This window comes from Centrocercus urophasianus, unplaced genomic scaffold, assembly GCF_019232065.1.
Source record: "Centrocercus urophasianus isolate 14NV4802_14NV808 unplaced genomic scaffold, USGS_Curo_1.0 seq_11, whole genome shotgun sequence".
Taxonomy (NCBI): Eukaryota; Metazoa; Chordata; class Aves; order Galliformes; family Phasianidae; genus Centrocercus; species Centrocercus urophasianus.
This window is the reverse complement of record NW_024884253.1, coordinates 61082252-61110189: the sequence shown is the minus strand read 5'-3', so window position 1 is coordinate 61110189 and position 27938 is coordinate 61082252. Positions and strand designations below refer to the sequence as shown.

The window sequence follows — 27938 nt, the reverse complement described above, 5'->3', positions numbered from 1 at the left end:
AGAGTTACGGTAGTATGGTTAGGTTGTGGTTGGACTTGATGATCTTTACGGTCTTTTCCAACCTGAACAATTCTATGATTCTATGAATATATTTTATTTAAAATCTTTCAAGTTGCTATTCTGTAATAGGAAAGGCAGTCAGATTTTCCTAATGAGCTGAGTCTGAAGAAGCTGCAGGGGGCAGGGATGGAGGTACTGCCAGGACAGCCCCAGCACAGCACTCTCTGGTCGGGAGCACAACAGTGGTGGGGGGCAGGGTGGTGGGTGCTGTAGCTGATTTCTGTGACGTGGATGTTCTATAAAGGTGTGGAGTGCAAAACAGCAAAACCCTGGTATTTTGGAAAGAGAACATTAAAGTTTTTCTCACAGGCTTTCAATTGAAGGCAAGCACTCAGCTGTTACATTCCTCAGTAACTATTTAATGAAAAATAAAAATAGTCACTTGGGATTCATTGACAGGTGGGAAGTGATTAACCTCAGGCAGTTATGGTGAAAGCAGACAAGATTTTGATGTCTGAACATATGTGGTCTTGTCTAGAGAACAGTCCCATCTTGGGTTTGCTTAGGAACAAATGTTGAAGGGATCCTCAAAGAGTCCCAGCCATAGTGTGTTGTACCTTTCAAATAATTTCTGTCAGTCACACGTACGTGTGTGGATGTTTAGAGGGAAAAGCAATATGGAGGACAGCAACCTATGCAGCAGGAGCTGTGTGGCTGCAGCTGGTCTGTGTGTCCCAATGGCAGATCTTGAGGTGGGCAAAAAGCTACTGCAAGTACAGCCATGAAAACACACCTTTACCAGGTTCTATTTGAGGTTTTGGTAGAACAGCAATAGGTAAATCCAATTAAGACTAATTTAGTAAAAAAAAAAAATAATCACTTTTTGTACTTACCAAAGATGTCTTCAGTCACTCAGCTAACAAAGAGAAAAAGTCAATGCTTCCTTAATTCACAGATCTAAAAATCTTACAATGTTAATGTCTTAATGCTGTAAAGGTCTCTTTTTAATTATATTCAGCGTCACACTTCTTTGATGGTATCTGAGAACAGAAGGAGAACAGAAAATAAAAATCTGTTTGATCCCAAGTTACCCATTAACAACATATTCCTAAGTTCCCTAACTATAGAAGGAACTGCAAAACATCAAGAGTAGCCACTCTGTCTATATAATAATAATTCCTGGTTTGGTATTTAAACTGTGGCACTTCCAATGACACATTCCTTTGCATTACATAAAAACAAAGCACCGCCTTTTTTGGAGAAACCCTTCTGTCATTCCCCATAAAACCTGCAGCAGAGACACGTTTTGAAGAATCTTCCCATTTATAAGGAAAGGGACAAGAAAGCCAAAGGTACTTCGTACTAGAAGATTTACCAATGGACATGCCACCTGAAGTCCCTAAAGAAGATGGCAGACCAAAGTGGGATAACAAGTTCCAGTATATCTTAAGTTGTATTGGATTTGCCGTCGGCTTGGGGAACGTGTGGCGGTTTCCATACTTGTGCCAGATACACGGAGGCGGTAAGGTTGAAGTGGGACTTTGCCAAAATATTAAGCCACGATTCCAATATAATTGTGCTAACTTATGATGGGCATGGAACTTACATATTTGCATCACTTTCTTTTTAGCTATTGAGTTCTCAAATTCTCATAAATATTTGGCTTGCTCTTTAGATTGGCTTTCTCTGTAGAAATACATTTTGTTTTTAAAGGATGCATTTGTTTAGGAAACAAAACCAACTTGTTGCTCAGCTCTGACGCTGCTGCTACAGTCCTGATGGGAGGAGGAAGATCACTTGCAGCTTGCTACCTTTAGGAGAAGCCAGAAGTCCTGATAAGGCTTTAGTGAGGCAGTTCCCCAAACAGTTGGCTTAGCCAGGGAAACAAAAATCACTCCTCTCCCTTCTCTGCCACCTTCAGGAGGTAACCCACAAGCCACGGCTGAGTGAAGCTAAATGGCACTTTTTGATGGCTGTGAAGCTGCCTGAAATGCTTGGCTGATTTAACTCAGGCAAGCTGATGCTGACACCTGCCTAAGCTTTTCTGTGGGCACCATTCCCATGAAGAATTGCTTTAGAAGCAGCCAATTTAGTAAATACGAACGGATAAGAAATAGTAAGCTCACTGCTTACAGCAGCTTTTGAGAGGTACCATGGTAACTTGTCTCAAGCAGAGCGACGTAGCAAATTCTTCAAGCCCAGTTTTATTTGTTATCGTTCAATTTACAAGATAAGTACAAAATTCAAAGTGAGAGAGAAACAGGCAAATGGCAGGAAAAAAAATGTTTCAATCTAATTCTATCAAGGCATCTCCATTGCTTCATGAACTACATATATTTGAATAAGCCAAGGAACCACAAACAGATGCTGCCATTAAAAGTAGGAGGTATTTTAGAAAGAAGCAGCCACATAAGGACTCTGTGAGCATCTGAATGAGTGAAATCAAGCAGGCTTTCTCAGCATAAAGCATCCTGCCATGCACAAACACTGCACGGGGAAACAGAAGGAGATACTGCTACTGATGCTAACACAACCTTTGTGCCCATTTTTCAAAATAAAAAAAAATGCAGAAGATCCTCAAGACTTATTTGAGATCTGGAAAATGCATGGTATATGGACTGAGTTAAGCATCCAGCTCATTTAACTCACCAAGCTGAAAATGAGTGAATCTATTTGCCATAGTTTACAGATGAGGACATGGAAATTATTTTGACAGCAAGGAGGTCTTTAGCAGTGAAGATGTAACAGCTGGAAGCCACTGTTGCATTAATTCAAGTAAGAAAAAAGAAGCAGCAGTAGGTAGGTGTTTCTCAGGAGACCTTATACTTTATATTATTTATATTCAAAGATGGGAAACCCAATGAAGCACTCTCAGCTGCTTACCATAACTAGGTGGCTAAAAAGCCATAGCTGTTAGCATGCTGTTTCTCTGTCAATTGAAATGACTGGAAAAAGCCTGTCACTGTAGCTAATGACACACACATAGTGAGGCAGGATACATGCTTTTAGAGGAACATCTACAATGCAGAAACAGTATGTGGCTGAAGGGGGGGTGTTCTGGAGTTGGACAAACAACCTGCAGCATCTCAGGTGGCCTGCCTGAGAGCAGGCAACTGAGCATGTCCATGAACCCAGCACATCCAGAGCAGAATTTTTGAGTCCTGGGACAGCCTGAACAGCAAAGACAAAGCAACACACATCTCTTGGAAACAGCCAGCACTTACACAGATTCTTCAGGATTTCATTTTTCCAGAACTGAATTTCAGTTTTTTTCTCCTGTAGGTGACTAAGTATTTTTTGATCCCACTCTAAACTGCTACTGTGAGTGAAAAAAAGGTACAGTCCTACAGCTCACTAAGCTCTAGGAAATGTGAACCAATGACTTGTGCTAGTGACAACTGAAAGGAAAGCTGCTTGGTGCCATGCTAAATCCTATGCTAGCATGTTTTCAAATGACTCATAAAGTTCATCTTTAATTAAGCATCTTAACCACAGGAAGCCAGGAAATAAGTCTGAGCCCCTCTATGGAAAGATAAAACCTTAAGAGAATACGTAGGATGGAGAGGGCTAAGAAGGACACTGACAACACCTGGTAAGCCAGTGGCACGTCATGCTACTGCCAACACAAGTAGCTAACAACAGCCTGGGCAGGAAGGCAGTCACAGGTTTCTCTCTGCCTTTGGTTTCAGATGCTCAGCTCAGCAGGGATTGTGCTGGGCATGGCTTTTCTACTCCACCTGTTTCTGTGGTCCAATGCTTTTAGACTCAGACAAACCCAGTCTGATCTCTCACGTGCTCATGCCCAACACTTAAGGCAACCATTTCACAGTGAAAGAGACTGAAATGAATGAGGAAGATATGAAAGGGTACAAAAGTTATGTACACCACCCAACACTCTCCTCCTGCATCCTTGCCCTACACACTGCTCCCATACCAGATAGGCCACAAGACTGAGGGCAAGGACACCTTAGAGAGCACACTGTGACCAGAAAGTCTGTTTGCTTCTGTGGGCGCTGATATATCTCACAGGCACTGGCAGGACAAAAAAGGCAGGTCCTAGAAGAGTTTTAAAGATAATAAAAATTGGGAAAAGCTACAAGGACAAAGGCTGAGTATTCTTTTTCACTTCAAGAAGTCATTTTATCAGTGAAAAAAAATGATAAAAAAGAGAGCAAGGAAGCAGAGTCTGCGACACCATCCAGAGTATTTAAGGGTGGTGAGGCACTGGAACAGGTTGCCCAGAGAGGTGGTGGATGTCCCATCCTTAGAGGCACTCAATGTCAGGCTGGAGGAGGCTCTGAGCACCCTAACCTGCTGTAGGTGTCCCAGTTCGCTGCAGGGGAATTGGTAGGAATGGTCTTTAAGGATCCTTTCCAATTCAAATTGTTCTATGATACAGATACTCTGCATTACTACAAGCAGTGGCACAAAGACAGTGATGAATAAAGCTCAGTGTATGGTCACACGGCCAGTCATTGGATTTTAACAAAGGGCTCAGAGAGCTCAGCTGATGATTATAACAATTTGCTGACAAAATTCTCTGGGATTGATAAATAATTCATCCTGGACAGCAGGTATTGGGAGAATATAAGTGATTGATGAAGACCAAAAAGAAGACAGAGCTGTTAGATTTACAAACATGCCTAATGTGGTTGCATTTTCATTCAGCCAATTTTAGACAGAGATGCGATTTGGGGTTGCACTTTTGAAAGCAAACAACTCAGATGCAAAAGCCCAGTAGATCTTCAGGTGTACTGGAGTGTACCTGAAGATGTGAACAGCAGCATGATGGTTAACCATAAGACCCAAGAGGTGGTGGCTCAGCACCTCAGCCCCAGCCACGAGCACAGCAAAACCTGGTATGGAAATGTCATAGAAGATCCAGTCTATGGCTGAATGTCTTCCGGGGTGTAGATCACATTTTCACTAATGATCCAGGTGTTTAAGAGTCAGGCAATGCACTTTTCCTCATTTCTAGATCTTTTAAAAAGCAAGAGATAAAAATAAGTGCTTGTATATTTGTTCCATGTCAGCTGTTCTCCTCAGACCTCTGAACCTTATTCATCGCACATTAGTGTTACTCAGTAACTTGGATCTAATATAATATCAGTTTTGCTGACATTTATCACCTGCTTTCGTTTACTGATTATTTGGATTTATTGCCTGAGTTAAGTTAGCTATTTACTTTTCATGACTAATGGATATGAAGGCTGTTTGCCACAGCAAGCGGAGACAAATACAAAGGTTCCCAGGCAACTGGGATTGAAAAGATGTTTCTAAATGGTCTGGTATATATTTTGTCACCTAGAACTGAGACTCAAACAGGTCATATAGGCATATATCTACATACATATGTACATGCATAGACATCTGAAAATACTTAAAAAAAAAAAAAAAAAAACCAAAAACAACCTTCAACTAACATACTGTGAAGTTGTACCTGATTACAGCTGGTATGCACTGGTCTAACCAAGGGGTAATAAAAATTATGCGCGTAGTGCCTGAGCCCAGAGAATAACTGGAAAATGCCTTTAATATAAATCGCAGTTCTTTTTAGGAAAATAAATACACCCTAGACCCCTGCTAAAAGGGCAGAATGTCCACGTGCTTCTGAGGGAATGCTTTCCAGATATTCATAACCCATGGCCTGTCTGACCTTTTGCTAAAATTTGAATGACAACTTGCAAAGAAATGCAGTTGCTTGGCTCACTGCATTCAGAAGGAAATAAAATCTGAAACAACACATAAGCCTAAAAGATATTGTATAAAAATAAATAGATAAAAAAAAAGTATATTGCAAAGGGCAGAACTTTTCACTATTTGACAGAACAATTAATTCAATGATCATCTGCTCCAGCTTTTCACTGAGGAATTGAGCAAGACACAGTAATAGTTCAGGAAATTAGGTTTGCTTCTGGGCTCAATAAATGGAAAGAATCATCTCTGTGAGGAATCACAAAACCCCAAGAAGCTCAGGTTTCTTGGGCTGTGTCCTCATGAAGAAGCAGTATGGGCCTGGAAGAGCAGGTCTGTGGAGCAAAGCAGCTGTCCTTGAGACCCTGCATCTATGCCATACACATCTGAGGGTACTATTTTTTAATTTCAGGCTTGCTTCAGCCTGAACTTGGTCCAACCAAAAGTTGATTTGTGGATGGAGTGCTTTACACACACTTCCAATAATAGAAATAATAGGGCAGCTACTACAGTGACTGTAGAGCTCTCCTCATTCTAAAGGCTCTTTGCAGTTAGCAGCAATACGAAGCATGACACGCCAGCACTCCTCATTGCTTGGGGCTTTACCATAAACAGAAACAACTTACCCATAAGCCAACTCTACTGCATTTCTGTTGTGCCTGTGCTACACATCATATACACACTGATACGTTAACTATCTGTGTTTGGATGATGAGCTCTGTTTTGTGACACACACTCTGTGGTAGGTACCAACGTGAAGCTTCATTCTACGTCTTGCATTTTCCTCTTCCTAGATCTCTGACAGCAATGTTCAAAAGATATATAAGTTCTGCCTTTTAGCATATCCTCCTCTAAGGATTAAACAGACCCTTGATCATACAACACCAGTGGGTTCTTATTCACCATTAGTATTTGCCACATTTTTATTCTATGTGTAGGAGATTTTATTGAGAAGGAGTGCAAGCTTCAAATGCTTGAGCAGACTGTGCTTTTCCTATTTTCCTTTTATCTAAAAACAAAAGCAAATAAATAACTAAGCCTGTGAGCTGAACCTCTACACTCTGAGCCACCTATTTGAATTTGGTTTGAGAAAGATTAGTTCCATGAACTACTTTTAACCCAATCTTTTGCCATCTTTTCACAATTGCAGGTATCACACTTTTTACATTGCTTTCATGAAAAACAAATATTTTTTTCCCCTCAAAGCACGACATTATGTTGCAAATACAACTGGAGATGCATACAAACCAACACAAAGTAAAAGGCCTTCTATCTGCAGAATATTCAAATGTGCTCTGCTATGAACTAGCAAACAGAGGAAAGAGAAATAACACAGGGCAGTTTGCACTCATTATTGCAGGTTATTTCCATGGAGGTATGATACAGGAGATCGGTGTCTGGTGGAATGGCTGCAAGGAAGAGCCCAGAATCCTCAGATTACTTGTTCAGGAGCCACCACCCAGAGATGGGACAGCCCAACCATTTGACTGCCAGCAAGGCAGGTGTGTTGCAGAAGTGGCTTATTCTGACAATCTCATCAGCCCTTGAACAAGAGCACAGGGCTGAGGGAGGGGAGAGGCTACAAAGCCCCTGGAAGGGCATGAGAGTTCCCTCAATATTTATACAGGATATTCAGTGACTGCCTCCAGTCTAGATTTCATCACTTCAGATAAATGAGCTGCTGTGGTTCCCACACTCCTCTAAATCTCTTGCTTTGTACCTGGGTACTTAAGAACCTCCTCCAAATAGGGGGGACTGCCAAGCAGGGCTCTCAAGCATGTCAAGTGGGGACCTCATGTCCTGAAGTCAACAGTGAGACTCCTCCAAATCTGCTTCTTGGTGTTAAAACATCTTAGGAAACCAGGTCACAGAGATGTTTGTTTCTACCTTTAGCAAATTGAGAGCAGTTCCTCACTGAAAGGGGCATCATGTATGTTTTTTTCCCCATTTATTTCTTTGTAGAAAACTAGTGAATAAGCAACTCACCTTGTCTGGGTGTTGCATATAGTTATTGCAATTATCTAGCAATGGGTAGCAAAATTATTGCAGTTTCTAGCTCGAAGTGATTTGATTTATATGCTCCACCTTTCTAAACAGTCATTACATAACAGAAGCAGCTCCAGGAAGAGCTCAAATCCATGGTAACTCCCCACTGCCTTTTTCTTGCCAAGGACTGCTGTGCTCCCTCAGCACGAGGACTCTGGTGATGGCATAATGAGGTGCAGAATTGCCATTAGAGTGATGAAAGGGCACAGAGGTGGCATAAGCTGGTAGGAGGATAGGAAGGTGTGGACATAGGATTTCTATTTTTGTTTCCCCAAAGAAAAACTATTTTGTGGGCACTGTGACTGATGGCCATGTCATAGCACTAAACTTCCATCTCTTAGGCCATTTTGACTCAAGTGGACAGGTGGGCAAAAGGGATGAGCATGCCAGTGAGATGTCACTTGGTCTCATAAAGATCAGTGTCCGTGTAAAAAACAGAGATCCAAGGCAGTGCACACCATCATCCTGCAACAGCCAGAAGCAATGCTGTCTCTCACTCAACAGAGAGAAAGATGAAAGAGGTAAATGACAAAGGATACAAACCCAGACTAAATCAGATTTCATTGCTCCCACAGCTTACAGAACAGTTTTCAGCTTGTTTCCAGTTACGCAGCACCTATAGGCTCTTGTAAAATGTCATGCAGAAACTTTTTCTCCTAGGGGCTTCCAGTGCAAAGTCTTGCTTTGCCAGTGGGAAAGGGCAACCTCTCAGCTTTGGTCTGACCATTCTGCAGAAAAGAGATCATATAGAAAGACATCAGAATGGAATGACACCTGCATTTCAAGAACTGTGGTAATTGTTAATGCTTTACAGAGGTTAGCCATTAAAACCTCTTCAGTGTTTAGAGCGCATACTTCCTGGCTTGTGTATCTGCTGCTATCCCCCTAGCAAAAGAAAGGGAAATGGTGGAAGGGGTGTGGATCCTTAGAGCTTGTGTTGTGTTCATGAGATGTCAGAGTGCTGAGGGGATGTGCCCTGCAGCATTAGTGGTCCTGGCCTTTCCTCCTTCATTACCACCAACAAAACCACCCACAGTCAGCAGCTGTTCCTGGGCAAGCATCCACATCAGCATTGCCTTTCTCAACACTTCCTACAAAGACTTTGTTACAGCCATGAAGTAGAGGAGATAACAGCAATTTGAATGAGGTGTAGAAAACTGTGTGGCTTAATTGCACTTAATTATGCTTTCAGGGGCATTCCTGATTCCATACTTCATCGCCCTTATCTTTGAAGGAATCCCACTGCTGCATCTTGAACTTGCCCTAGGACAGTGCCTGAGGAAAGGCAGCATCAATGCCTGGCACACCATCTCACCTTACCTGGGAGGACTCGGTAGGTATCTGGGCTGAAGGAACCACGGCTGGGTTCCCACTCAGCACTTATTTCCTGCAGGGCTGCACCTGACGCTCATCAGGATATCACTCCCATCAGGTGTCACTCCAGACAGATGGGAGCCTAAAATATGAACCTTTTAGCCTTTGATGTGGGTGTAGGAGATAGGAAAGCTAGGGTGTGTCTTGCTGTACGCAGGAAAATGGGATTGGTGCTGACAACTACGCGTGTGGAAGAAAAAGAGTAGGTAAGAAGTTATTGAGGGGTAAGAGGGCAACTGGGAAGAACCACAAAGCAGCAGGATGGGACCTCCAGCTAGATTCTTCTCCTACTACTTAGCAGGTCCAACTTCCCTTTGCAAAAAAACCAGCAAGCAGAATCTGTGGTGTTGATACAGAAGGAACAGAAGATAATAGTTTAGTGTGTTTCTGCACAGTATGGGATAAAACAGTGCCCTCGTGCAGCTATATTGTGCTGTGAAACTTCAGTCTCTTTTGGTCTGCTGTTAAAGTTGTGTCATGTTGTAAAATAAATAAATAAATAAATACTGAATTATATGCTATGTCAAAGCACTCAATCCTCATCTTCTAAATAAGTAGTTTAAACCTCAGACTTTTCCTGGACTAGGTAACATCCCACGTGTTTTGTAGGAACTGCGACAACTCAAAACCCAGTGTTTTAGAGATACCACCTCAGGAAGATCTAATGTCTGTCTCAATTTTTACTTTTATTTTTATGAAATGAGCAGCATTCTGTACTTGAGCTTGTCCTACCTGCCCTATTTCTATGCTGGCTGCTCAGATTCCTGGTAACCAGGAGCCAGTGGCTCAGTCTTCACCTGCTCTGAGCAAAGTGTCATTTCCATCTGGAAGCCACAGTGGATAAAAACCCTGCCTAACTTTGACCTCAAAGCAAGAAACCAAACTACAGATTTAGTGGGATCCCTTCCAGTATGAATTTTCCTAGGCTCTATCCAAATGTGAAGCCACTTTCAGAAGTGGGCTGGCCAAAAGTCAGGAGTTGGGTATGCTTCTCTATCTGAAGAGGACTCTATGGCTCAGGCAACCTGAATGTCTGAGCCCCAGCAAGCCAGAACTCTTAAAGAAGGCAGCTGTTTCTCACATTTTTCATATTAGACAACCTCAGTGAAGTCACAGAAAACTTGTTTCTGTCCCTACAGCTGAAAGTGACTCTGGCACAAGCTCAGATGTTGCCTCTTAAGTGCTTATAGAGCTGAGTGTTAAAGGCCCAAAGCTGCGGGTCCTATGTCTCCTGTTTTTGGTGCCACAGAGCCCTACTCTTAGCATTTGTCACCTACTTGCTCAGGTGGCTGCCTGCTGCCACAGAGTCTCCCAGAATGGAGAAAGGCTGAGCCCAGGGCACGAAGCAGAGGAGCACCAGCCTTCTTACAGCAGTGCTGGTGGAGCCAGGGGCTGCGCATCAGAGCCGAGGTCACAAACACACATCATCCCTTGTGAAGATCTCTGGAAGAAAAAAAAAAAAGATCTTGAGAAATTAGGAGATGGGAGATTCTAAGAGCAAGGGCTGTGACTGGTAACTTTTCCCTGGTTTTCTAAGCTGAAATCTGTCATCTGCAGGGGTTGCTTCACTGATGGCGTCGATTCTGGTGAGCTTATATTACAACACCATTCTAACCTGGGTGATGTGGTACTTCATCAACTCTTTCCAGGAACCCCTTCCATGGAGCATCTGCCCTCTAAATGAAAACAGAACAGGTAACTGCTGCTTCAGTGTCACTGCAATTGGAGCATCACAGACATTAGAGCCTGGGGAGTAGGGGGAAAAGGGAAGATTGGTTTACTTGTTTTGCTGACATGATAGTACAGGGACAATTTGAAAGAACATCCTGTGCTCTCTGACTATGGAGAAACAGTCTTTTATCAAGGCACTCATGACTGTCACCATAAACTACATATCAAGACATATGAGACTGCTGACATAACTGCAAAGCAAATTTAAGACATCTTTCAGTAACTGGTTTAAAGGAGACTTGTGTTTTCATTGGGTAGTGATACCTTGGTTATTACAAGCCAGAAAGTCTGCTACTCCTTTGATTTCAGAATAAAAAATGAGGTTTTTAAAATAAATAAAATACACAATAATTTTTGAGATGGCAGAGAAACTATTTGAAGACAATTAATTACACATTACCCATTACAAAAATACTAGTAAGACTTAAAAAAGCATATCTAAAGACTGAATAAAAGATAAAGACTGTTCTCTGTTCTTTAAAATGTCTTTTTGGCTTTTTTTGAGTAACATTTCTTTACCAAAATTGTCCTTTTTTTTTTTCATGATAAAAAAATATACTGCTAAACTTGAATGAGACTGCATGTAAAAACAGCAACCCTGCTGCTCTCCACTCCTGTAGAGCATTGTTTCCTTGTGATACAGTGAGTGGCAAAATATTACCACATTTCAACGTTTCTTCTTATGCACGCCATCCTTTTCCAGGGCTCAACAAAGAATGTTATGAAAGTACTGCAGTCAATTATTTTTGGTACAGGAAAACTTTGAACATAACACCTGACGTCACCGACAGCGGCACATTACAGTGGTGGCTTGTTTTGTGCTTAGCAGCTTGCTGGGCAATTGTGTATCTCTGCACCATTCGAGGGATTGAAACCACAGGAAAGGTAGGCGAAGGACACAGAAGTAAACAGCTCAGGGTCTTATCCTGCACTTTGGATGTCATTTTCCAGAGTTCATCAGTTTCATCAGTTTCAAGTACCACTTTAGACCCATTTCACTGTGCTCCTTGTCCAACTGAGTGGTAACAGCAGCACAGATAGCTCAGAAATAGGCTCCTCTCCTTTTCCTTTGCAAATGCTTCTTGCCCTACTAGTTCCCCCTCACTGTTCTAAGAGCATTTTTTATTTTTAAGAAATTATTACTAAATATTATTGAAGTAATTTATAATTTTTAACCATGCTCACTTGTAACTGTTTTATCTAAAAATATTAGGATGGCACAAGGCAAAAACTTAAAAAAAGATCCATTGATGTTACTCTTAATAACTTTGTCTTAATTATCACTTTCTGACTAGGCAATTTATGTAACAGCAATATTTCCTTACTTGGTCCTAACTATATTCCTTATTCATGGACTCAGTCTACCAGGAGCCACCGAAGGTCTAGTGTACCTTTTCACCCCTAATGTAAGTATTACCACTATCGTCAGAAACACTACTTTTCCTTTTTCACCCCTCAGATCTCATGCTATACATTCATTTTGAGGTTCTCTCATTTTTTTTCTCATCTTCTCAAAGGGGTAGGAGTCTTAGGTCCCTTTATACGCTGGTCATTTCAGATGGACCTCTTTACACTGTGCAAACTCAAAGTTAAATTGGACTGCCAAGTGCTTGCTGTGAGCTGTGGGTATCCTCATTGCTCTGCCTCAGTGCTAAAAACCGCTGTAAAGCGGAGAGTTGAAAAGAAGAAAGGCAGCACCCACTGATAGAGCAGCTCTGAGCTTGGCACACAATTGCAGAGCTGGGTTCAAGGCCCCAGCACCTGCCCTGTGAACACCATACCCCTCCTCTGTGGTCTCAGTGCCCACAGGCAGCCTTTGCCTTACTGAACATGTCCATCCTCTGCTTTTCTGGGGAAAAAACTGACAAAACTAGTGTGGAAAAATTCACTGATGAGTTACCTGCAATGGAGAGGTGTAAGACCATCACTGTTGCTTGACTACACAGCCCTGATTGACTGACACTGAAGGTGTTCTTAGACCTCCTAGGGATCTGGTGTCACCTCGCTTTCCCATCTGTTAAGGTCCAAAGGGAATACTGATTTCACTGAAAGGAGCACCACTCTCCTGTTCTGAAGGCATTTGTTGGCTGTCAAGGCTAGATGTGGATAAGCCACATATTCTGTAGGTAAGCTCACATATTACATTATATAATTACATACCACTCGAGTGGGGCAAGTCCAAGACCTTTTTCCCTCCCAGCAAGGATACGCAGTGGTGTGAGAGGAATGGGCTTGTACTGCTGGCAGTACTCCAGGTGCCCAAATGGCTTTGGTCATGGTTTTCAAACTGAAAAATAGAAAACCACGCAACTCCTATGCCAAACTCCTATGATAAAGAAGTGGAGAATGGGTATTTGGCCAATTCAGCTGTAAGAATAAATCAACACCAGCATCCTGAATGCCATCCAGGTGATTACAGGCTCTGAACTGTAGCAAGGAGCAGTTGGGCTCCCTCCCATGGCAAAGTAGTAATCAAGGTGGCAAATCATGCTGCAAGAGCATAAGGCCAAGGTATGTCTGTCCCTTCTTTAACTCAGCCCACCAAGCCACAGCTCAGAAATACTGGATATTTTCCTCCCTAACCCTCAGGTTATCAATGCCCTGTTCTTCCTCAAATGTAGGAATTTTAATCTCCCTTTCTTGCTCTCTCCTGTCCCTGCCCTCCAGCCTATGAAAGTAAATAAGCTGTTGGATATGTTCATACAGGTTCCTCAGAGTATCTAACCAAAAACCTCTTTAGATTTCTCTACAAAGCCTCTTTTCCTCTGCTCTCTCACTTGCTAATAATTCTTTTCTCCTTCTCTTTTTGGGATTCACACTATGTTGGCTGTTTGATCTGAATGACTTTGTTTTATTAAAAAATATTTTCCAGTGTAGAGGGGCCTGCTCTTACAGGCAGCAGAAAAAAGGATTCTATCAAGCCTTTATGGGGCTCAGCTTCCATGTTTTTCTGTGTCTGCTCAGGAGCACAAATACCTCTTTCTCCAGCCTCTTTCACATCTGAAAGAGTTTCAAGGATTGTAAATACCTGGGGTGTTCTACATCAGTGAGTGCTTACTTTCCACATTACTCCAGTGTCCACTTGTTCACATTCTGATTTGATATCTTCATCTACCCGTTTCTAGCTACAGCACATTTAGTTTTTTAAAAACCTGCATGGCAAATTACTGAAAATGCAAAATAACTTTTAGGCTCTTAATTTTGGCTTATGATCAGATAACAACCTTGTCACGATGTTCTAAAGCTGAGCAGTATTGCTCAACTTACTGCACATGCTGGATTTACAAGGGTCTTTTCTAGGAGGTCTCAGTACAGCCCCCCGAAACAAAGGTGGGCCCAACAAAATGCAGTGATGTTTGGACACACGTACATTAGTACAGTGAGTTGGTCACGACACTTTTCACTTGCCTTTCTACTGATTGTTTTTTCAAACTTTGAGGTTGATTAGCATGTTCCAGTGTCAGTGCATTGCATCTAACACCAAGCTACACTAACTCCAACCTCATATGCTGGAAGACCCTACTCAGGAAAGATGGGTTGGTAGCAACTGGATCAATCAGCACCAATCATTGGCTTGGCAGCACACAGGCCAGGCAACAACGTGAATACTTCATTTCTGTATAGCAGTCTGTTTCTGGATGTGCATAAGCTCCTGTCAGTAAGCACTTCAGCATTGGAAGGTTTGGTTAAAATCTTCCAAAGTAAATGTCCTAACAGGTCTGTTAGCCTAAGCTGAAGCATTTCAGCCAGAAATGGTTCCATGTATTTGCTCATTAAACTATGCTGTATGAAACGTAACACCTGTTTTCCTGTGGTCAAAGCACTGTCACACACACTGCCACAGCATATGTGGTTCATCCAAACTGAGGGGAATGCATTACTGTAATCCTTCAAGCTCAGAACAACTGTAGAGAAATCCAAAATACTACAACCTTTCTTTGGCACACTCTTAGTCCTACACATGACAGTGGTGTACAGGGTTAACAGCCTAGAGATGTAGACACGACACACAGAACACACAGTTCAGCCTGAATAACTGAGATGCCACATTTCTCTGTGCTCAGACTGATGTAAAACAAAGTGATGCACTCAACTGCCCAGGTATTACTTGTGGGGCAAATGATATTTAAAACACCAGCTCTTAGCAGATACTCCTGGTCCCACAAGTTGATACGGGATTGGAAAGTAGCTGACCTTGCAGACTATGAAAATAACATATTTCTTTGCCAAATGCAGGAAATATATATTCAACACATCTGTATTGTGCACGTTACTAACATTTTTGCTTTACTTTTAGACTAATTTTAATGGTAAACTTTAATCCAGTTATTTACTTAAAATTGCATACTGCTCTTCGTAACCAAAAAAAAAAAAAACCCACAGATTTTTTTTCAGTTAATTTCCTCTATGAAATCTTCTCTTCTTAAATCAAATTCCAAATTTCACTCTGTTAATTTTCCCTTTTTCCTTTTTTCCTATGCTACTTTGCATTTTTGTTTACATAGCAGTTTGAATTTAAGATGCACATTCTATTTTTTTAATGAGTATTCAATTCTTGCACTTTTAGATTTTTTGTTGTTGTTTAGTTTTTTAAAATGTGACGAAGGTTAAATATTTGTACAGTTTGAAGAAGATAACAACCTCAGACTGTAAGTTACTCACTATGTATAATAACAGGAAGAAACACGTTGAAGAAAAATGTAACGTACTGTCTCCATTGTGTGCCTATTACCTGTGCAGAAACACTTCTATTATCAGGCAGAAGAGCTGCATAATTGCATTAGTGAGTTTTAAAATGAAACAGATTTATACACATTTTTAATGTGCCTTCAGAAACATCTGCTCAAATGACATATTTTGAACTAATTTCCACTTTCAGTGTACATAGATGGCATCACAACTCACAGTTTCACACATGTGAAATAGAGCAGCCAAGGGAACAGAAAGTTTAATTCCTAAATAATGCATTCATTCCAATTATTTCAGCTGAACATCCTGAAAAATCCCCGTGTGTGGCTTGATGCAGCCACCCAGATTTTCTTCTCTCTTTCTTTGGCTTTTGGAGGGCTTATTGCGTTCTCAAGCTACAATCCATCAAAGTAAGTGGAACTGTGACCTTTACAACTTGGATAGACTCTTGCAGCACTTCATGCAATTTTCTAAAATTTTCAAAATGTGGCATACTTTTAGGGGATCTCAGCAGCTGCTGTCCTTCCAGGTTTCAGTGATCTATTTTACCATTTTAACAATTTTTTTTTTCTTATGCTCAGCAAATTTATTTTGTACAGATTAATTTTTTGCCTACCACACTAATCGTTAATGTGGAAGTCTCTTCTATATCATGGAGGGGGTGTGGAATAGATAATACTTTTTTAGCCAATTTGCTTATTTGAATTCTACTTCTAGAAATGACTGCGAAAAGGATGCTGTGACAGTAGCAGTTGTGAACAGCATAACATCCCTCTATGCTTCCATCCCAATCTTTTCTGTTCTGGGATTTAAAGCAACCACAGGCTATTGGGACTGCTTGGACAGGTGAGAAACTTCCATTCCAGTGCTATATACCATAGTTTCTGCACCTAAACAGATAATGTGTTACTTGAAAACATGCATTTCACTGAAAAAAATCCGTATGGAGAAATCTAATAGAGAAATATAGATCACCATGGCACTGAGGAAAGAATGATCACAATAGCATTTGTATGGAATAAAACATTATAGAATAATATACTGGAATTAGTGTATATAAAAACCCACAAATTAAGGATCACATATTAAGCTAGCATTAGAAATAGTAAAAATAAAACATTTTTCATTTTCCACAGGATTTGTTATTAAACACAAGTGGTGGAAATGATGTGGACGTATAAAATAAGACTTGAAATATATTTTAGAGATCTGTAAAGTACTCTGAATTTGTATCTCAAATAAGTATTAATGAATATTTTCTCCTAATCATTTACAAATGATATATATTTATTTTATATATATAAATATATTAAAAATCTGTGTATAGGAGGAAATATATATCCCTCATATATATATTTTATAGATGAATATATGTTATCTATAAAAATATGTAAAAATATAGAATATATATATCTTCATATAATTATTTTTATATATATATAAATATACATATATATATATACCTATACATATAAATACTTAGGAAAAAATTGCATACATGTATATCCTAGTATAATATTTTCTTTTATGCTATAAATAACAACACTGGAAGTAAACAATTTTCTATCAATGTTCAAATGCGTAACATTTGCACATGTTGGCTTCTCTGTCAGGAATATTATTAGTGTCATCAATGAATATGATCTTCCAGAACAAAGCATTACACGACAGAACTATACAGACTGGATCACGTTCCTGAATTCATCAAATCCAAAAAAACTCGCTGGTCTCAAACTGAAAAGCTGTGACCTTCAAGAATTTCTTGATCAGGTACCATAATTGCTTCTCACAAAATAATCCTTAAATAAATATATATATATATGCAGATAGAAGGACCAGCCACTTTGTTTAACTCACTTGTAATTTAGTTGCAATTAATATTTTTTATGAAATCATAACAATTTCAAATATCAGCACTACTGTAGGGCAGCGTGAACTCAAAGCTACCTCATACGGTATTCAAAATAGTACATAATAATCATAGGATTAGTGTTCAAAGGGACTCCTACACAGAGCATACATGACGGACACTGGATTTAGTTCTACTCCAGTTTAGAGGAATAGGCCCAAGAGAGAAAACACAGCTAGCTGAAAGATTATAGAGAAAAGGTGCTGAATGAGAGTTTCCTAAATCCCTATTTGGCAACTGAAGTATCAAAACTACATTAAAACATACACTGTTTGCCTCTGATCCCATACCTGTGCAAATACAAATTCTGATCTGTGACTGTCAATTCATACCTAATAGACCATTTAAAATTAAAACAGAGCTCTTCATTCCTACTCCCACAAACACTTCCCACAACTCATTTCCTCCAGTGCTGACTGCTACATAGCCTGCTAGACTAGCCAGCATCCTTGATTCCAGAGGACACAACATAAGAGGTGACAAAGTTAAAGCTTCACAATTTCCACTGGTTTTACACAACTTTTTGATTGTCAGATGCCATATTTTCATATACTCTGGTATAAAAATTTGTATCTCTTTTTGACCTTAAGAGGCCAGCTTCAGAAACACATTTACAAACTGTACAGCTTATTTAGGTGCAATGACCAGAAACAATCACTCTGATTATCTTGCCTAGCACAACCCCTAAAAACAATAGCATTCTCAATTATTCTTAGTTTAAGTCAAACTTGAACTAGACTGTATCTCAGAAAATAATACAAGCTGAAATTCTGATGTTGAGGTTCAGAATATGAAGATACGTGCGTGTTACAGATTCACAGAATCATAGAATAGTTTAGGTTGGAAGAGACCTTAAGTACCACTTGGCTCCAAGCTCCTGCCATGGGCAGGGTTGCCACCTGCTCAGATCAGGCTGCCCAGGGCTTCATCTGATTTTAAACACCTTCAAAGATGGGGCACCCACAGCTTCTCGGGTCTTGAGAAATTACATTTAGCCCCTTATAACATTTATTTGAATTTCTTTGTGAATTCTACAGAGCGTATCAGGATCTGGCCTGGCTTTCATCGTGTTCACTCAAGCCATTATCCTAATGCCAGGCTCACAGGCCTGGGCCATCCTGTTTTTTGTAATGTTGTTCAGCTTGGGCCTCTCTTCCATGTTTGGAAACATCGAAGGAGTCTTCACTCCTCTTCTAGAACTTCAAGTTATATCTAAATCAATACCTAAAGAGCTTCTGTCTGGTAAGGTATTTGGTTTGCTTTGTTCAAAGAAGGTGACTTCTGTATAGATGCATAATGGTCAACTGCTTAGTAAATATTGTAAAGGGATTAAGAATTTGTAATATTAACTTAATTATTGTGCAGTGCTAGTCAAGGTAGTGGATTGTATTTGCAGAAGATAAAGACATAGATGAGGTAGCACTTTGGCATATGGTATCACATTGCCCTTGCCATTGTTCTTAGCTTGCAAGAGGTCTTTCAGTCAGTGGGCGCTCATTTAATTACTGGGACTGGAGCCAAGCTTGCTCTAAGTTGTTGCAAACATCAGGAAGAGCCTCGTCTCCACTGTGGCCTTCTGACAATAAGACAGTATTAAGGTAACAAGTGACATCAGCCAGTCTGCCCTGTCTGTGCAAGAACTTGCTGTATCACATTAGCATGACTGTAAGACAGATCACTCACCCCAATTTCATTCAGAACTATAGTACTACCAATTATTTTACATTTACTGAACAGATAATGAGGAATGACTGCTTACTGTTCAAAGCTAGAGCCTCTTCCAACTGAGACACCAAATCCAGCCTTCTCTTCAGGAATTGGGCACTGAGTTGAATTTGTTCATTTTGGCTTTCTTTGCTGAAACATAAAAGCCTGCATTAGCAAAAAGAAACAGAAGAGAATAATAGGAGAGATCCTACTGGATTGGTCTAGAAAAAATTCAGCAGTTTCAAGTAATGGATTAACACCTGTCTACAGTATCATTTTAAATTAATACATGGAATATTGCTACCATGCCTTTTCTAAAGTCTTGCTGGGGCACCTAAATTAGATTCTTCTAATTCCACAACTTTTTATGTAAAAAAACCAAATCTATCTGCAACTTGATGAGGTAACCATCCATATGCATCTACTTCCACCTCGGGACATAAGGAGGTATCCTTCTCAGCTCTAGGTGCTTACCCACCACAGGTCCCAGCTGTTTATGTAGACCAATGACTGCATGAACATGAGAACAGCTAAAGCTCTCTGCATCAGTCAATAGGCAACATCCAAAGACTACCACAAGGCAAGGCACAGTGCAGAGTACTTGCTTGGAACTCTAGTAACTGAAGAATACTTGTCACAGGAATGCTTTCCTCATGCAAAAGAATGGTGTCTTTGGTCACCACAGAGGAGAAAACTGAGTTTAGGAAATGGTATCAAGTAGGTCCATATAGGGAAAGAGAATAAAAGTTACTCAAACACAAGTAAAAACAATTTAGAAAAAAACGATCTCAATTTCTGTCCTCCAGTAACAAAGGTATCTCTTTTTCTTCAGGTATAATATGTCTAGCTTCCTTCCTTTTTGCTCTGTGTTTTACACTGGGTTCAGGGAGTTACTGGATTGACATTTTTGACAGCTATGCAGGCTCAGTGCCTCTTCTAGTTATCGCTTTCTTTGAGGTGATTGGGGTTGCGTACGTCTATAAAATTAAAAGGTAAGCTGGAAACTTTTTTCTCTTAAGAGGTAAATTTTCACTCTGGTATTTGAGTCCTGATATCTGTTGGATTAGATGCTACAGAATTGCTGTGACATGTTTATTACTCACTATAGTTAGAAAACTTACTCAGGTTATGTAAACTGACATAGCCACATTCATCTTTGGGGGGGAAAAAGTTCTAGTTCCACTTTCTTAAATATTATGAACACCTACAGCAAGTAGGAAAGGTATGGAGTAGAAAAGATTCAAGGAGTTGTGTCACATTTAAAACTTACAGAAAGACTACAAAAAGAGAAAACAAAATTGTTACCCCTAAGCTCTGACATCTTTATATACATGTCTCCTCTTAAGGTTCAGTAAAGATGTGAAATGGATGACTGGACGAAAACTAAATCTCTACTGGCAAATCACATGGAGGTTTATAAGCCCTCTGCTCCTGCTAATTGTCTTTGTGGCCTTTGTTACTCTCCAAATACAGAAGACACCAACCTATGCAGCCTGGAACCCCAAATATGTATGTTCTCTAATATTTGCAATACTTAACAGAAGTGAATGTTTTTCTCTCCCACCGGATCCTTTAAAATCATTGCTGTTCACACAGTGTAGTCTGAAGTGATAAAATGCTCAGATCAAGAAGGCTCCAGTATGTACAGACATTACAAGGTTACAAATAATATAAAATGGCTTTCCTGTTATCAAAGTCTTCTTTCAGAGAAGTCTTGTGTCACCACACTCCATACCTCTCAGAGATGCACGTGATGCAGACAACTGCTAAAGTGAAATGTCTCACAGAGACTCCATATTTTCATAAGTGACTCATATGTATAGTAGAGCTTCAGAGCTGCATGACAAATACCAGGGATGGAAACATTTTCAGAGGCTCAGGGGAGACCTTATTTTCTCTTGACAATGACATGGAAGGAAGTTGTAGCAAGGTAGGGGGTCAATCTCTTCTCCCACATAACAGCAGTAGGACAAAAGCTTTACACTGTGCCAAGGGAGGTGTAGGTAATATATCAGCAACAATTTCTCCTCACAAAGAGGGGTGAGGCACTGGAACAGGCTGCCCAAGGGGCTGGCAGAATCACCATCCCTGGAGGTGTTCAAGAAACATGTAGATGTGGTATTTTATGACATTGTTAGCGGGCTTGGTGGAGAATGGGTTGATGGTTGGACTAGATGATCTTAATGATCTCTTCTAGCTTGAATGATTCTATGATTTGCCCTGAGAACTACTGATACCACTGGGACACTGATGAACGTATGACTGTGCAACTTGGACAGACAAGGAGGCAAGGAGGCAGTGGTCCAAGAACAGTGCTGGTTAATTCTGTGCCAAAGTCCTGCTGACGTTGAAAACACTCAATCTGAACGGGGGTGACTCGTGTCAGTTGCAGCTTCTTGTGTCTCTCTCAAATAGAGCCTGTGGAGGGGGTCAGAAAATCGATTCCAGCCTTACACTGCACTCAGATTGCAGTAATCCTCAAAGATTGTCATGAGCCTCTCTAGTGTGAATAGAGGCAGAGACTGGAATAAGATCTACAAAAGAAAAACTATTAAAAAAATTTACAGTTATATTTAGACTCACAAGAAGTGACGCCAGAGGATATGGCTACTGAATGCTATCATAGAGGAAAAATAAAACTTCTGCTATCTTTAAACATATATGGAAATCATAGAAATGTAAGTGCCCTAACGACTTTATTTATTTTCACTTCTGTGGTTTTTTTTGTTTATTTTTTTATTTTTTTTTTTAAATCTCCATAGGAACACTTCCCTATGAAGGAACAGAAAGTCTATCCACCTTGGGTACAGGCCATCTGTGTGCTTTTGGCTGCTCTTCCTTGTATATTTGTACCTCTGGTAGCACTCATCCATCTGATCAAACGAATGTGCAGAAGGAAGGACCCAAGCCTTGTAACACCAGAAACGTTTTCATGTCAAGAAGTTAACAGCAACTTTCCTCATTCCCCCGAAAAATAAATATTCTTTCTGTCTGTAAGTGAAGATGACAGCTTTTGTTAGACAGGATGTGTTACTCAGCTAATATGGTTAACGCAGTTCTGCTTACAGCCTACCATTAGCACTCGATAACAGTGCTGCTATGTTCCCTTTATTTTCAACCAATTTCACAACATTTGTTGCACCTGCATACTGTCCTGAATCCTACCTACCAAGAAGCACCAGTTCCACTGCCTTAATTCTATTCACACGTTACCTGCAGACAGATTTTACAAACCTTGAAAGCCTGCCAGCTATTTCAAGTGTCCTCTGTCTTTCTTCACTTATTCCAAATAAATGTGGTTCCTAAGGATAAACAACATAAAAATTAAAACCCATTTTATAACATTTTCTTTCACCAATCCCCCCACGTAGAGAGCTGGAATGAAAGCTCATGAAGGGGACTCCTTGCTTAGTCTACTTTTTGCAAATTCCTTTAATGCATTTAAATAGTAGTTATTTTATGATTATTCTATAATCTCAAGCATTACAAATAAAGCATCAGCAGTTAAAAGAACACGCACTAAGCAAAGCTGAGTAATTAATTTTGCACAAGCATCTTAGCTAGCACATTCCAGGGTTTACTGTAGTGGAAAATACTGTGAGAACAAACATTCCCAAAGATTAATCCTTACTTTCTCATATTAAACATGATAAATGACTACTGTGATAGAAATGTTTGGAAGCATCGTAGTGTGCTGCAACGTTACATGACCATGAAATACATCTTCACTTAAAAAGAAGTTACCTTCTACTCGCCTGCAGATCCTGGCCATTCTGATAGGAGACAAGGGTTCCCTTTGCAGACATACTTTTGAGCAACCAGTAGCCTCTGAAAAAAGACTGGGAAAGCATGGGAGGGTAAGGCATGACAAAGACTTAGGTGGAATAATCAATAGAGCCAAGAAAGATATAGGGATTTTGAGAATAACGAACACAGTTTTAGTATTTAGCCTTGTGATAGGCTATGTATTAATAGAGCTTTATAAGGGATAAAAGGGATTTGAACAGAAGTTGAAAAAGAACGAAACCAACTCAAACCCATCACTGACATGTTGCTTCTCTCCATGAAAACACACCAGTTTGCGTCTGATTCTCTAGCAGCGTGGAAACAGAGCTGTCTCTGATTCCTCTGCAACAGCCTGAAGGGTCACAACAATGGAGGCCTCATGGAGGCATGACCTTGACAAGACAATGACTAAGAGACACGAAGGAAGGAGACAGGCCCACTTGATGGATGAAAACAATGGTGAGGGAGAGCTGCATCTTTCACAGCACTTGTTGGCACGGGTACTGACTGCCAATGCTATTTCTGTGAGAAAGTCAACAGCAAACCACAAAGCCTAATGGAGAGAGCTATGCTGAGAGGATCCAGAAGCTCATGACAGTTTTTGCTCAGACATTAATATTGATCCACTGTCAGTGGAGCTAGACTCTCCAGGCAATCCATTTCAAATCCAAATGCCTTTCCCAACCACACCAACTCTCACTAGATGTGTCAGAAGCTTGACAACAGCTAATTCAACCTACTCACTCCCTAAGGTTACCACTGAAAGCTCAAAGCAGTACTACAAGGGCAATCTCCCTGTTAGTGAGACATGGTGTGCAGGAACAGGACATAATGATTTGCTCTAACAGAAGAGTTGGAGAGATCTGCCAATCCTCACGCGCATGGCTCTGACTCCTTCCTGCTCCTGGGCTCTATAACTTATCCCTGGATGTGCCCCTCTTGTAGTCCAAGTTACATCAATAACAGCATTGCTGCCTTTGGCTGCTCAAGACATTTCTCCTGTTGTAATACTAAAATAGAAAAGAAAATGCCAGAACATCTATTTTTTATAATACTTCTGCAAACTGCTGACTGCTTTTAGAAGGGTTCGTTGCTAAAAGTGAGCTTAGGGGCACCAGAAAATAAAATTATAGAAAAAATAGGGGAAATTATGCACATAACAGATAGCTAACTACACATCACAAATTAAATTTGAAAGGTTATGAGCTAAATTAGATTTCCATAAAGAATAGTCTCAATAAAATCTGTTCATATAAAAACTAACTACGTAAATAGAAATTTTAATTAAAGTGTACACTATACATTCATATGCTTGATTACAGATAGATGTTCATTAAAATCATATACGCAGGGGTATGTCGTCAGGCTTAAGATCTTGGCCAGAGATATGCCCATAACAAAAACTGCAGCTAAATAATATAGACACATGCTGAGAAAATAGTGAAGCTATGTATAGATTCAAAGACTTGAATCTTCTGGATGTATCTCGAGTCACTGTCATGACACAGACAGTGGAAATTTTGAACTCCTTGACTTCTGAGCTCCTCATTATAGCTCCTCTGATGCCAAAGTGCATGGATCACTGGACATATGCTTCAGTCTGCAAAAGGAGGCAAAGGAGAGAGACTTTTCCATCTCAGTAACTGAAGTTCACAACAGGGAAATGCACGAGGTTAAGTTACTCTTTAGCTGAAGTAGGCATGTAGAAAATCTGCTAAACAGCTCCTTCAGGAACACTGCCTTGCTGTTCTTGTGCATTTTGGATGTGATCTATACCAGAATTCCTGTGCTAGAACTGTAGCCTCATTTCAGTAAATTTTAGTGCTACAACCCCCCCTCTCCTATTCACAGAAAACATGGTATTTTAGGAGGACTTGTTCCCTTAAATAGCATGACTGACTTTCTCTTGAGTAGCATAACTGAAGAAGTCTTTTCCTAAGACAGAATAGAAGAGGATAAAATTCTTTGGGCAGGGCTGTAAGTAGAGCTTGAGAGTAAATCAGTATGAGACAGAGCTACAGGCATTGTGATTTTCAGCCACAACAGAATTTCTAGCCTTAAGATATGAATTTGTATAACAAACTGAAGTACCTACTAATACAAAACAAACAAAAACCCCAAACAAAAACAGAGCAAGAGCACTGCAATTGCACCAGAAATGAGGAATCTTCCAAATAATCCTAAAACAGAGAAAACCTGTAGAGGACCATACTCCTTCTGGAACACAAGCATTTCCCTATAATGCAAAATTTCATACCTACCTCAAAATGAAATTCACAGTCTGAAATCCCTTTCCAGCAGGAAGCAGTGAGGATACCTTTGAAACATGTTGATGCTTCTATTTCTTCTACAAGTTTGTGTCAAGTTTCTCCCTTCCTGCTCTGCAGAGATAGTAAAAAAACAACTTTTATCCCAACCACACTTCCTCCCCAAAGTGGCCCAAATAAAGTTTCTGACAAGTTGACTGAGATCATAGGTTGCACAATACAGTTACCGTGGCTGGCCTCGCTCTTAATCTTTCTACTTACCTTTTCCTAAACACAGAAACAATTTTAACATTTCCCCTTACCCATAGAGTCTCCTGAACTTTTCCCAGCTTTCCAGTGATTGTTGAAAACTCACAGCGTAGGTTCAGAATGTTCTTAAGCAAATTATTTTAGTATTTCCAGCCCAAAGCTACTCAATTCACCACGTTTCCTGTCACCAGTTGCCGTTCATCACACTTTCTACCAGTTAAGCAGAAAATGTTTTACCATTGTGATATATTGCACTATGTTAAAACAGTTCATTATAGAAGTAGCTTTAAGGAATATTCCTACCTTCTCTTCAATGATTTGGATCAATCATTTTAGTGCAGTAAGCCCATGCTACTGTTAAATTCATTCCTTAAACATGTTCCCAGCATTCTCTCCATCAGTCCTGAGCTGTAGCAGCAAGTTTCCAGTACAGTACAGTACAGAGTGCCATATATTCTACAATTTTCCATTTGCAAAACAAGTACTAGTTTCAGCACTGCTTTCAATGGTCTTCTTAAATAGGCTATTTTAAAAAGAAAGTGAATTCTGAGAAATATTTGCATTTGTTTACAGGTAGCCTTCAGAAACAGCAACGACTGCTTTAAACTGATAATTTAGCAAGTAAATGTAATTTTGCAAGTACATGTAAAGGCAAACATCAGTTCAGAAAATTGCATCACACTTCACATACTTTTTCCAAAAATACACCTTTAACTGAGATACTTCCTTGTTAGTTTATATGCCATTTAGTCTGCTGTGGTACAGAGTAAAAATGGACTTGTCCTGGCAATACACCTGCAAGTCAAAACATCCTGTGGAAGCGGAATAAAGAGGCAATGAAGACGAGACCCCAGTTGTTGTCAGTTTTAAGGGGGAAAAACACGCCAACCTCTTCTAGAAGGCATCATGATGAAAGACATTACAAACCTTCAGTCTATTAAACACACAAAAAAAATTAAAACAAAGTATGTTTCTTTCTCAGTACGCTTGGAAAAGTCTGCATTTAAAGGCTTTAGAAGCAAACCTATCCATAACCACTACGCTCTTGGATGAAAGCAGAGAGGTTTTCTTCTAGTCCTCACAAACCCACCTCTTTCCAATGTTTTTTAGAAACTGAATAATTCAGCACAGTTGCTGCTCCAGTTTTTTTACCACAGTTTTCCAGGACACTCTTTTGATCACCCCAAAAGTTTGCCTTGAGATGGCTGTTAGGCACAGAACAGAACCCATTCTCTCAGCATGGATTCACATCGCAGGATCCTGGCTCCTGAGATATTTTTCACTTCCCCAGCCCCTATCCTGCACAGTTCTTTCACAGCAGGTGTGCTTATCCATTCTGAGGAAATGACTAGGCTCATCCTTCTCAGGAGGTTTATCCAGAATGCAGTGATCAAGACAAAATAAACATGCATTCATTGTTACTGCTGCCCACCAGCAAGGCCTTCTTCAACATGATACACAAAATGCATTGAGCAGTGCATTAAGTAGCAAAGAATCAAAATTTATACCACCTGCACCTACACAAAATCTTATTAGTATAGCAGCAGATGAAAAGAGCAGCAGAGAGGAAGGAATGCATAGCTGAAGAAAGACTGAGTGAGGAGTAAATAGTCACAGGAAAGTAACAGCTCCCTCAGAAGTGCAGGAAGTTCTTGAAGTGCTTAAGTTTCATCCCTGATAAGATATTTTATTTATCCTAATGAAATAGCTCTACTTTATAGCATTGCAAATTCAACATGTGAGCCTAGAGAAAAAAAGACACGTGGGCAGGCTTACCAGAGCAGTCATAGAGCAAAATTCAGTCCTGTAAAACATGCCAACAAAAGGGCTAGATAGTAGTTCAGTACTATTAAGGAGCAAAAGATAAGACTAAATAAAGAACAGGAAATGCAAATATACCAAGCAAGTAACTTTTCTATTATCTAATCAATAACTGGTTCCCCTTGTTTTTGTAGTTATGAATACATCACCATTGTTTAGTACATCTCTATAAACTTGCAGAATATATTAAACATGTTGAACATACCCAGATATAGCATACAAATTTTGACTGTGTTCTCCACAGCAAAAAAATCTTTATCCCATGTATCTTGCTAGGTGCAGCCATGAAATGCACTTTCCCTGTACCTTTCAAGTGCCTTTCAAGACACTTCCAAGTTGAGTGGGATTGGGTTGAAGTTTACTATAAAATAAAGGTATTGGAGACAAGTCTGTATTATTGCAACTATGAAGACAATTTATTATAAAACTGTCTGCAGTAGAAAAAAAAAAAATAAATCAAAGAACAGTTCTTCAGAAACAATACATGGCAAAAATGTTGATCTGTTTATACAGATAACTTAAATATGTCTTCTTCAAGAAGAAAGGAATTACTGAAGGAAATCAAGCCAAGTTCACAGGTTGTACTTCAAACAGCCTTCAAACTTACAGAAAAACACAAACATGAAGATGTTAACAGAACAGCCTGTTCTTTTAAAGTTATTGTC

At 40.0% G+C, this 27938-nt stretch overlaps 1 protein-coding gene and 2 long non-coding RNA genes across 4 annotated transcripts; 1 reads left to right on the top strand and 2 right to left on the bottom strand.

Annotated features, from left to right (window-relative positions):
• Positions 1-278: 278 nt before the first annotated feature.
• Positions 279-22790, top strand: LOC122154997 (sodium-dependent neutral amino acid transporter B(0)AT3-like). The gene is made up of 12 exons (XM_042808660.1): positions 279-1522; positions 8933-9073; positions 10672-10809; positions 11549-11730; positions 12141-12251; positions 15832-15944; positions 16252-16380; positions 17148-17304; positions 18481-18685; positions 19983-20142; positions 20497-20659; positions 21913-22790. The coding sequence occupies exons 1-12, from the start codon at positions 1378-1380 to the stop codon at positions 22126-22128; spliced, it is 1860 nt and encodes a 619-aa protein (XP_042664594.1). The 5' UTR covers positions 279-1377; the 3' UTR covers positions 22129-22790.
• On the bottom strand, positions 2170-19729 carry LOC122154999. 2 transcript variants are annotated; one of them, XR_006167083.1, is made up of 4 exons: positions 19203-19729; positions 10392-10557; positions 8284-8468; positions 2170-4980 (listed from the first exon to the last, which is right to left on the bottom strand). It is a non-coding gene; the product is annotated as an uncharacterized LOC122154999 (long non-coding RNA). The 2 variants fall into 2 exon arrangements; XR_006167084.1 differs by having other exon boundaries at positions 8321-8468.
• Positions 21628-27935, bottom strand: LOC122154998. The gene is made up of 4 exons (XR_006167082.1): positions 25198-27935; positions 22895-22989; positions 22385-22452; positions 21628-22141 (listed from the first exon to the last, which is right to left on the bottom strand). It is a non-coding gene; the product is annotated as an uncharacterized LOC122154998 (long non-coding RNA).
• Between the last annotated feature and the right edge of the window lie 3 nt (positions 27936-27938).

What these genes read in the sequence shown, in the direction of transcription:
- LOC122154997 (XM_042808660.1), top strand. Translation starts at nt 1,378, where the DNA reads ATGGACATGCCACCTGAAGTCCCTAAAGAAGATGGCAGACCAAAGTGG. An exon ending in TCTAAATGAAAACAGAACAG is followed by an intron (nt 10,810 to 11,548) that starts GTAACTGCTGCT and finishes ATCCTTTTCCAG; the next exon opens with GGCTCAACAAAGAATGTTAT. An exon ending in TGTACCTTTTCACCCCTAAT is followed by an intron (nt 12,252 to 15,831) that starts GTAAGTATTACC and finishes CAATTATTTCAG; the next exon opens with CTGAACATCCTGAAAAATCC.